Below are 11,627 nucleotides of genomic sequence, written 5' to 3' on the forward strand. Positions count from 1 at the left end.
AGCCATGGCCGCTGAGCCTGTGCGTCCGGAGCCTGTGCTCCGCAACGGGAGAGGCCACAACAGTGAGAGGCCCGCGTACCACAAAAAAAAAAAAAAAAAAAAAGAATATTTCAATAGAGTAGAATGCTACCCAGGGCTGGGGGTTGGAGGAAATGAGATGTTGGTCAAAGGGTAAAAACTCCCAGCTATAAGATGAATAAGTTCTGGGGACCTATTTACAGCAGGGGGACTATAATTAACAATACTGTATTATATACTGGAAAGTTAAGAGAGTAGATCTTAAATATTATCAACACACACACACACACACACACACACACGCAGGTAATTATGTGAAGGGATGGAGGTGTTAACTAACCTTACTAAGGCAATCATTTTGCAATATACATGTGTATCGAAACATCACAGTGTACTCCTTAAACTTGCATATGATCTATGTCAATAATATCTCAAGAAAGCTGGAAAAAAATTTCAGTTCAGAGTCACTGTGATGTTGGCACGACGCTGAGTGCTGGGGCTCAAGAGAGGAACCTTGCAGGGTTTCTGCCTTCCAGGGGGCACAGTCTAATGGAGAAGGCATATTTGTTTCAGCCCAATGAGTGCCTGCTCCAGCTTGGGCACCATACTAGGCAGTGGAGAAACCATGAGACTTGGACTTGGTGTGGAGTTCCTGGGTCCAAGCCCCCATTCTGGAACTCGGCCAAGGTGATCCAGTCCCAAGCAGGGGTGAAGCTGCTCCTTCCACATCTCTCCCTGCAATTTCACCTCCCAATAATGGAGGTGAAAGTGGTAGCATGTGTCCCTATAGATTACTGGACTTTTCTGACTTGAGTGGGAGTAAGGAGATAACCAGGAGACCTTGTTAAAATTCGAATTACTGGGCCCCTCCTCCCGCCCCCAGAGATTCTGGTTCAGCTGCTCTGGGATGGGGTCTGAGAATCTGTAGTTCTAACAAGCTCCCAGGTGATACTGATGCTCTGGCCTGTGGCCCATATTTTGAGGAGTAGTGGATTCAGGGCCAGAGAAGGGAAGTAACTTGTCCAAGGTCACACAGTAGGTAGAGGTGGGCCTGGGAATAGAGCCTAGATCAGCTGAGTCCTGGTCTAGTATATTTTCCGCCCACCATGCTGCTTCTCCCAGCCCAGCTTCTGCCCGAGGCTGCCCCTCTCATCTGCCCAGGCTAGAGTATTCCTCCGGGGCCCACGGACTCAGAGTCTTGACGCAGTGGTACAAGAAGTTTCAGGAGACGCACAGGGATGGGGCTGCCAAGGCAGGTGGGGGCCAGACCTCCAGGCCAAGGAGTTGCTTTGTTGCAAAGGCACTGGGGAGCCACAGCAGGACTGCAGTAGGGGTGGCAACCTGTTCCTTAACTAAAACACAAGCTTGTCATCTGGACAACCTCTGGATGCCCCATGATGCCTTAAAAAATAAAAAAGGGAAGGCCCCGCAGCTAACACCTAACAATTCCTTGTTCTCTCTACACCAGGCACTTTTCCAAATGCTTTACGTCAATTAACTCATTTAACATTCAGAGCAACCCTGACAGGCTGGTAGTACTGTTATACCCATTTTACAGGTGAGGAAACGGAGGCACTGAAGTATGAGGTAACTTGCCCAAAGTTACCAAGCAGTGGAGCTGGGATTTGAACCCAGGCCCACCCAAGTCCAGCATCTCCTCTCCCCTCCATTGGCTGCGGCCGATGCAGGCTGACCACAGAGGTCTTGAAACCAGTGGGCCTCAGAGGGCTGCTGCAAAGCTAACTCGGTCCGGCTCTGGCTGACTCCCCTCACCCACCACCCACCCGGCTGCCCTGGCTCTGGGTGCTCAGCTGTTGGTGGAGGCAAGTCCCCCACAGCCATGGGGGTCTGGGCTTGGCGGGCTTAGCTGGCAGGCTTGGGTTACAGGCAGCTAACCCAGGCTCTGATCCCATAAGCCCCGTAACCCTGGGTGTGGCAAGGAGGAGGCATTTGCTGGGAAGATGATCAAGGCGGGCCAGTGAGGGCCAAGCAGGGCTGGCCTTTCTCCTGGAATCCAGGGGGATTAACGGCGGAGAAAAGGGAACAGCTGGATGTTCTCCCATCCCTCCTGCTGCTGGCCGCCCACCCTGAGGTGTCAGGTTTCCCTGTAAGTTGGTCTTTAGGGAATTCTGGTATTTTCAATTACCAGGCGGGCACACCGGCAGGGGGATGGGATCAGTGGCGCCCCGTGACCCCTGCAAGGAGATGGAGCCCCAGGGAGCAAAAAGCACAAAAGAGGCTTGTGGTCGAGAGGTTAGGGGAGGCTGGCCAGGCAGGGCCTGCTCGGTGGTGGCGGGAGCAGGTGGTCAGGGGCCCTGCTGCCCCCAGCGAGCCCTGGGGGAGCTTCCAATCTCTTCACCAGCTGAGACCTGGGGAAGTAGCCTTCCTTCCCTCTGTGTGCCTCGTTCCCCCTCAGGGCATGGATCCCTACCGAGTCCACGGAGTTGCCCTCATTCCTGTCTTCTGACATCCTTTACAGATAAGAAAAATAAATCTCCATTTGGTCTAAGCAACTATGGTAGACTGGTTGTATTACTTGCCTCTCTGTCTCTGTACCCTTTGCCCTGTAATTTGTGTTAATCCCCCTCTGACCCTGGCTCTGGGCTTGGCCATGTGACTTGCTCCGGCCAATAGAATATAAGCAAATACGATATAAGCAGAGGCTTGAAAAAGCCCTCGCATGTATCTGCCAGCTGTCTAGGTGCCCCGCCATGGCCACGAGAACACGCCCAGGCCGACCTGCTGGAGGATGAGATACATGGAGCAGAGCTGTTGCCCCAGTTGTCCCCACCAGGGCCATTCCTGACCAGCCCACCGCACTCCATCCCAAACATGCAATAGAGCCCTGACAAAATCCAAAGAGAAGAGCTGCTGAGCAACCCAGAGTAGCTGGAGCACAAACATATGAATGCTCCCCGCCAAGACCCATCCAACCAGGAGATTCACGAGCTACATAAGTGCTTCTTGCTTTTACGCCATTGCTTTTGTGGTTGATTGCTAAACAGCATTACTGTGGCAGCGGCTATCTGTTATTTTTCTTCCTGTTACAGGCAAGCTGAACCAATCTTAGCTGATAGTCTAGGCGGGCAGTGCCTCCCCTGCAGAACGCTTGGGAGGATCAAAGAGGACGACGCATTTAGAGCGCTCAGCCCAGGGAGGGACGTGCCCTCTCCCTCTCTCTTCCTTTCCCCAGGCATGGGCCTCACTGGGGGCCCGCTTGTCCTATCTCTCTCTGATCCTCTCCGCCCCCAGGGAGAGAAGTAGGTGAGTACATGATCATGCCAGTTCTAGAGACCAGCCACTGTGTGCCCGCTCCACAGGAGGGCAAAAGGATCAGAGGAGAACATGGCTGGCAGAAAGGGCTTTGGAAAGTCGAAAATGTTTCCATGAGAAAGCCATGTGGAGTGGTGTCTCGGACAGAGACTCTGACACCTGCGAGGGTGTTAGAGACCAGCTCCACCAAGGGCCTGCTGTACCATCTTGGGCAGCCACTTAGGAACCTCTCTGGGCCTCAGTTTTGCTCTCTATAAAAGGAGGTGTTTGCACTGGATGAATGCTGATGTACTTTGACTTACGTGTGCATGTGATAGGCAGAATAACAGCCCCCAAAGATGTCACGACCTAATCCCTGAATCTGTGAATACGTTATCTTACATGGCAAAAGAGACTTTGCAGATGTGATTAAGGTTATGGCCCTTGAGATGGGAGATTATCCCGGATTATCCAGGTAGACCCACTCTAATCACCTGAGTCCTTAAAAGAGGAGAATCTTTCCCAGATGAGAGTCAGACGAGAGAGCGGGAGCGGGAGGTGGACTCAACACCCTGTTGCTGCTTCTGAGATGCAGGGGGGGCCTCGTGCAAGGACCGGAGAGACACCCCTGGGAGCTAGGGGACCTCCCAGCTGACAGCTGGCAAGGAATCGGAGACCTCAATCCTAAAAACACATGGAGTTGAATTCTGCAAACACCCCAGTGAGCGAGGAAACAGGTCATCCCTTAGAGCCACCAGCAGGGAACACAGCCCTGCTGACACTTGATTTTAGCCTGATGAGATCCAGACTAGACTTGTGACCCACGGAACTGTAAGATAAGAACTGCGTGTCACTGTAAGTTGCTAAGTTTGTGGCATTTTGTTGTAGTAGCAATAGGAAACTAACATACCTTCTGATTTCTATTTTAAGTCTAGCTGCCATCTATTGTGCCCGGTGCTTTGTCCACATTATTACTAACTTGGCAACCATCTTGCAAAGCTGGGATGATGGAAACATGCCCATTTTGAAGGTGAGGACTCTAAGGCTCAGAGAAGTAAGGTTCCCTAGACAGCCTGATCACACAGCTTGGAAAGGGGCGTGCTGGATGAGGGCGGAGTTTGTCAAGTTCAGCACTGATGCCTTTTTTTCCCACACGACGCCCTAGGACATGATGACAGGGGATCTTCCTAACTGGTCAGTCAGTATGGGTGGCCCCAAAGGCTGCATTTGCTCAGCCAGGCTGTGGTGTGGCAGGTCTAGGTACACAGCTTGCCCTACCTGTGCAGAAGGCTTGGATCCAGCCAACACTGGGCCCTGAGTATGCAGTGATGTAATTATTCAGGCTCTGCCAGTGACTTGCCTGGTGGGCAAGTCATTTAACTGTTAACACCTTGCTTTCCTTACCTGTAAGATAGGAGAATAATAGAACCCACTGAGGTTGGGGAGATTCATCATTCAGGACTTGGTATCTGGCAATAATAATAAACCACTTGCCAAATGTGAGCTATTGTATGATTCGAGTGAATACAGAATGATCTCTGCTTTTTGAGTGCCTGCCATCCCAGGCAGCCTGGGAGGTACCTTGAGAACATGAGCTCAAAGCCTCACAGCATCCCGCAAAGAGGGGGTGGTAATGCCCATAAGGAGGATGCGATCGGACGCAGGCTAAGTGACTTGTCTGGGGCTAAGTGCCAGTGAGCAGCTAGGCTTGATTCAAAGCCAGGTTTGTTTGCCTGATTCCAAAGCCCAGACCCTTCCCTCCACCCCTGGGACCGGGCAGAGGTACAGCTCTTCAGGGCTTGCTTGGGGTGAGAGTGTGTCTGCTGCAGCCCTGGAGGGAGGCCCGGAGCACTGGGGAGAGCCCCTAGCACAAGCCCCACATTGCTGAAATGCTGCCTGCACCTAGGTCTGCATGGCTGCCTCCGCCTTGTCATTCGGATCTCAGCTCACACGCCACCTCCTCAGAGAGGCTCTCCTCTGATCCTCTGATGCTGCCGAGGCTCGCCCTCCCCCTCCCGTCCATCTCTATGTTGTCTTGTTTGTTTGCGTCGGGGACCATGGACTCTGCACAGCCAGACTGAACCCTGCGTCTGCCCCTTTCCAGCTGAGTGAGCCCGGGCACGTGCTTGACCTCCCCCAATCCCGTTTCCTTATCCTCCGAGTGGGGATATGCAGCCCAGCCTGGCCTCCTGTCTCTGGGGGGCCCTGAGAGGACTCGTGAACACGGGCGGAAAGGCATTCTGGAGTGGCGGAGTGTAGTTCGAAGGCAGCATGACGGCTTTATGAAGTCAGACGACAGCTCTGGCCCTGGTGAATGCCAAGGGATAGAGAACAAGGCCCAGTCACTGGCCCAAAAGAAATACTTTTTCCTTATAAGGCCGTGAGCTAGATATTTATATATTGAATTTTAGGGTCCAATTAAAACCGAGCACTGAATGCATCTGTCTGGAAATCAAGTCCCCAGTCTTGTTTTCCAGCCTCATCGTACTTCTCCACACCCCACCTCACTCCATGCTTCTCTGGACCCCTCGGCAACTGCTCACCAAGCATACGTTGTGGTGTGCCCCTGTCTAGGCTCCAGGAGAACCACAGTGACGGAAAGGAGACTCACTGTGAACCAATGAGTGGTGATGGTGGGGAGACCGGAATGAAATGATCAAAGACATGAAGCTAAAATCTCAGCCACGGGAACTTGAGGGCCATGGTGCTGGGGGAATGTGACCAGGTCAGGAAGGTCAATGAAGATGAGCTAGGTCAAAAGGAAGGGGGAAAGGGGCAAAGCATTCCAAGCAGTGGGAACAGCATTTGCAAAAACCCTGTGGCAGAGAAGCCTGGTGCCTTGGAGGAAGAGAAAGGAGAACTCTCCCTCAGTCTGCCTTTTGTACTTCCCTCTCCTAGGATACCTTCTTCTCCGCACGATTCCATCTCTGCTTGTTAGAAGCTTCTCTATTCTTCAGAGCTAAGCTCAAATGCCTCCTCTTCAGGAAGCCTTCCATGGCATGCCTTTCTCCCATTCCCCAGGAGGAAATGATTTCTCCTGCCTGTGATCTCCCTCACCTCCCAGACCCCTGCTTGGGTCCTCATTTATGCCATCTAATATGTAAACTCTGTCCATGTCTTATCTTCCCAACCAGGGCATAAATCTCAATGGCAGGAACCATGTTTTCTACAGGGTAGACTTGGAGTTTCATGGTCCTGGGTTTAAATCCTAGTTGAGCCCACTTAGTAGCAGGACTTCGCATAAATGACTCCACTTCTCTGGGCCTCTGTTTCCTCCTCTGGCAAAGGGGGATAGTGCGGTGAGGGTGTGTGTGGCTGCACAGCCCCCAGCTGGGCTCTGGGCATCTATGAGAGAGGGGGTCTTGTTAAGGGGCTTGGAACAAAGAGGAGGGGGAAAGGGTGGTTATGACCCAGAAAGCCTCAGGGCTTTGAGGGCTTACAGGGGCTTGGACTCACTTAGACCTGACTTTCCCAAATTTGTCTGATGCTAAGAAACACTTGAGCCACTTGTTAAAAATGCTGATTCCCAGGGCTTATTCCTGGGGTTCTGATTCAGCAGGTCTGGGGTGGGGACAGGGGACCTGTGTTCTGAAAAAGCTCTCATACAGTTCTGACGCACAATTTGGTGGGGAAATTGAGGCCCAGAGGGAGGAACTGATTTTTCTCAAGTGTGATAGGTTGGATGGGTGATCTCAGCTCTGCCTCTATTGTAACAGGATCACGCACCCACACTCTCTGCCAAGGAGCCCTGCAGGGTGCGTTCACTGTGGATGACTGTGCCACAGGCAATGACATGGGTTTATGTGGCCTGGCTTGGCTCGGCCACTTGTGTTCACACCATTCACCACAAGAGAAATAAGCCTGGGGGGCTGCTAGTCCAAGGAGAATGAGGAGACATATGCAACAGACGGAATCCAGCCCACATTCTGGAGCTCTGCCCAGCTCAGAGGACCTGGTGCCGATTAGCTAAACCTTAGCTGACCCAGAGACTAGTGAGTGAGAAAATAAATGTTATTATTGTAAAATACTGGGTTTGGGGGTGTTTTTGTTATGCAGCATCATTGCAGCAATAACTGACCAATACACTAAAGTCACATAGCAAATGAATGACAAAACTGGGATTCAAACTCAGATCCCCTGTTCCTAACCCAGGGCTTGTTCCTCACTGCTTCTGCATTTTAATCCTGAGGGCTCTCCCTGCACCCTCCTCTCTGGGAGCCCTCGCTTCCACTCTGCCCCATCTCTCTATTCTCTGGGAACTTCCAGCTCCAGACAGGAGGGGTCCATCCCAGAAGCCTTTGCTGCTAATAAGCTGAGCTGGTTAAGTAGGCAGTTTGACACTCAGGGCTCCCAAATGGATGCAGGGGAGGCCTCCACAGCTAGGGAAAGAACTCCAGGGGCTCTGGGGAATTCTAGCTCCTCCCAGGTGAAGAGAGCTCCCTCGCCTCCACCCCCACTGGGAGCCCGGCTTCCCTCCCTCAGAGCTTTGTCAAGCTGGAGAGACTCACAGTTTCATAATCTGCCAGGTGTGTTTGCCAACAGCTGCTGGCTTTGGAGGGTTCTCTCAGATTGCCCTCCTTGAGTCAGCTCCATCCCAACCCCAACCTGAGGGGGGCTTAAATGCATCCACGGGCCTGCAAGCGCTGCAGCACATGCTCGTAACCGCACCCTCTCGGCCCAGCAGCACCACGAATGCTGGCAAACAAAACCACACTCCTTCCCACACACAAACACACGGACGGGCTGAGTCACCTTCAGATATACAAACTCAAGCTCAGACACAGCCCCCTCCATGCCACTCAGATTCAGACACGCCCATGCTCACAGATGCACGTATACGTGAGAAGCCACATGGCCAGTCACGCGCAATCACAAACACATGGTCACTCGGACATATCCAGCGACACACCACACATTCTCACAAATATGCACACTCACACACGCGTGCTCATCAGACCCACAGTCCATGGTTCCTTGGATGCACCGTAGACTGTGCTGAGCACGGGAGTCTGTTAGACCTAGTCAATTCCTGCCTTGCACCCTGCCTAGCTTAGTGACTCAACTTCTCTGAGCGTCATCTGTGAAATGAGGACACAGGTTCCTCCTACTCCAGGGGGCCGGGGGGTGGCAGTGAGGTCATGTGTGAAAGCACTCCTCAACCAGGCAGAGCTGGCTCCCCCTTCTCCTCCGTGTCCTTATGCATGCCTTTCCTCCTTCTCAGATTCCACGTATTGCTATCATTCCCTTCAAAATTCTGTTAGTCTTTCAAACTGCAGGTCAAATCCTGCCCCCTCCAGGAAGCCTTCCTGGACCTCCATCTCTGGATGCCCTGAGTGCTTACTGTGTGGGCCCCACGTGGCATCAGAAAGATAAGCTGGACAGCCCATTCACTTTCTGTCCTGGAGCCTGACCTCCCTTGGCTCTACTTAGATGGGGCCCAGACCACGCTTCCCAGCAGGGGCTTGGTAAAGGTTGCTGAGTGAATAACTGGGGGGGCACACTCACAATGCCAACCACAGAGTCTTCTGCAGGAACCATAAGGTCCCTGAAAATCTCACATGGCTCTTGGGTGGGGATGAGGCTGGAAAGCGTCTCCTGGACCTGGCCATCTGGAGGTCCCAGGTGACCCCGAGGATAGTGGCTTTGGTGGAGAGGTAGGGCCGGAAGCCTGAGTGCAGTGGAGTGAAGAGGGGATGGGGGGAGGTAGTGACACTGCAGTGTTTGGCAACTTTTTTTGTTGTAAAGGAAAGAGGGCAGATGATGGGGGTGCCACATGGGGTCACAGAAAGGATTATTACAGATGAGCCTGGGGAGAGGATTTTTGGTGGAGTTAGACTGGAGGGGGCTGAAGGTTCAGAGAAAGCACGTGTGGAAACTGCTAGATGTCCACTGAAGTCTGTCTCCCCACCTTCTGCTGTGATGGAGGTTTGAGCTAGGCTGGGAGACATTACATCTCCCAACCTCCTCTGTGGCTCGGTGAGGTCACGTGACCACGTTCTTTCCACTGGACCATGCCCAGGAGCGATGGGCGCCACTTCTGCCTACCTTGTTTAAAACATATCGCTGCCCTGGGTCTTCTGTCTCTCCCCTTCCTGCAGGCTAGAGTGCAGACAAGGAGCATGGAGGCTGGTGAGACAAAACGGAAGGAACCCGGGTCCCTGAATCTCCAAGTGGATCAGAGCTACCTTGCTTACCTGGACTGCTCACTCCTGGACTCTCACATGAGAGAGAAATGCACTTCTGTGTTCTTTAAGCCACCGAACACTGGGCCCTTTTGTTACGGCAGCTTTACTCTCACCTTCAATAACACTTGCTCAACAAATGCCTGCAATTATTATATATGCCACTACAGTGGAGAGGCAACACTTACTCCCCCAGGTGGCTGGATCACATGGACAGCCTTGGAAAAGAGGAAACCACTCCACAGATGTGAAGGAGTCTTTAACAAGGGCTGGCAGGATACCCATCTGGCTCAGCATGGCGCAGAGCTGCCCCAGGCGCTTGCATTTGAAGTGCTTACCTGCCTGGTTGGTGGTGATGTTCACAGAGGCAAACTGCGGTGAAAACGGGCTCTGGTCGGTGACGCCATTCACGGCCTGGATCTCAAAGGTGTACTGGGTGTGGGCCAGCAGGTCACTGATGTAAATGCGAGGCTCGGTCAGGCCCAGCTGGCGGGGTGCGTACTGCACGTTGTCCCCACAGCGGGTGCAGGCGCCCCGGCCCGAGCCACAGCTCTTGCAGATGATGTTGTAGACAAGATCCTCACGGCCTCCTGAGTCCCGGGGCGGGCTCCACTCTAGCATAAGTGAGGTCTCGTTGACACTGGAGATCACGGCCTGGGGTGCGGAGGGGATGGCTGGGGAGGGGGAGAGGTGTCGGTCAGTGGGGGCTCTGGGGGTACGTTCCCCAGGAGATCCCTCTGTGCCTACTGCCCTGGCTCCAGCCTAGGCCTCCCAAAAGGTTTCCTCCAAATCCTCTCTCCTCTCCACCCAACAGACAGGCTTCTAGAATATAACTCACATCCTGGTACACACATCTGCTTAAACCTTTCTCCCTGGACTCCACCCTCCTTGGTGTTCCTTGCTAGGGATAGTCTTTTTGTGTTGGGGATTATATCCACCCAATATCCATTTCCCCTTTTTCCTTATAACCCAATTTTATTCAGGGTGGCAACTACGTCCCGCTAAAGACTATATTTCCAAGCCTCTTGTGATTAAGCGCTGGCCACTGATATACAGAAATTGCTGGTTAGGACATTTTCTTTTTAAGAAAAGAGACAGCTGTAGCATGTCCTTTTGTCCCTTTCATTCTTTCTGCTGCTGAGAATGTGTGTGATGGCTGGAGCTTCAGCAGCAATGTTGGACTATGATGTGACCTGAAGGGTAGAAACCACATGCTATGGATGGAAGAGCAGAAGAAAGTACTGGGTCTCAGGGAAGTTCATGGATTTACCACAGTACCCCCAGGGCTGCCTATCTTTGGGTTTCTTTTATGTGAGAGAATAAATCCTTATGGTTTAAGCCACTGGGGTCAGCTCTCTGCTACTTGCAGCTGACTGCCATTCCTGTCTGATACAGGGTTGTGACATTGCCCTCATAGTCACCCTGTTCTTGGAGAATCTTGGCTTGTGATTCAGGCAGCTGCTGCCAGGAAAGAACACTAGGAAGCCTTTTCTACCACAGACACCACCTGTGTTGGTTCTTCTTCTGCCAACTTCCCATTCTCTGTCCCTTTGTGAATCAAGACCTTGACTTCATACTCCATGTGACTTAGCAGAAGGGGATAAGGAGCCAGATGCCAGCTCTGTGGTGTCTGCATGTTGGCAGCATGACTACCCCAGGATGGTCCTTTCCAGCCAGTTTTCCATTTCCCCTCCCACCAGGTAATTGGCTGCTCCTCACTTAGGAAACTATAGCCGGAGAGCCACCCAACCCTCGCTCTGAGCTTTTCAGCAGGTGGCCTCGGGACTCGGTCAGGCGTTGCCCTTCTGGGGCCCTGGACGTACTTGTGCAGGGCATGTCCAGGGGGTCCAGGTCTGCTCTGTAGTAGCCATTGCGGCAGATGCAGTTGGTGGCCCCTTCTGAAGTGGTCCGGCTGTTGATGGGACAGTGGGTACAGGCCTCATCCCCTTGGTTGGCCTTGAAGGTTCCAGATGGGCAACCTGGAGAGAAGACAAGGAGAGTCACTGGGGAAACCATATGAGGACTCAGGCCACAAGGCTTGGAAGGACGGTGCAGCTTCACAGAGTGGCCACACAGGATCACAGAGCAGCCACACAGTGTCACTGATGGAGAACCCCATCTCCTGAAGCTCTTGGGGGTCTCCAGGCCCCAACATGGCAGTCCTAGCTGCACCCA

At 52.8% G+C, this 11,627-nt stretch overlaps 1 protein-coding gene across 1 annotated transcript in view; it reads right to left on the bottom strand.

The window, feature by feature from the left end:
• Nucleotides 1-11,383, bottom strand: part of LOC102997037 (ephrin type-B receptor 2) — a 42,549-nt gene extending 31,166 nt beyond the window's left edge. Inside the window, exons 1-3 of the mRNA XM_028485812.2 lie at nucleotides 11,276-11,383; nucleotides 9,791-10,126; nucleotides 9,316-9,396 (exon numbers count right to left, since the gene is read on the bottom strand). Coding sequence (XP_028341613.1) covers nucleotides 9,316-9,396; nucleotides 9,791-10,126; nucleotides 11,276-11,288 — 430 coding nt within the window. The 5' untranslated portion in view covers nucleotides 11,289-11,383. The remainder of the gene's footprint in view (nucleotides 1-9,315; nucleotides 9,397-9,790; nucleotides 10,127-11,275) is intronic.
• Nucleotides 11,384-11,627: the final 244 nt, after the last annotated feature.

This window comes from Physeter macrocephalus, unplaced genomic scaffold (assembly GCF_002837175.3).
Source record: "Physeter macrocephalus isolate SW-GA unplaced genomic scaffold, ASM283717v5 random_648, whole genome shotgun sequence".
Taxonomy (NCBI): domain Eukaryota; kingdom Metazoa; phylum Chordata; class Mammalia; order Artiodactyla; family Physeteridae; genus Physeter; species Physeter macrocephalus.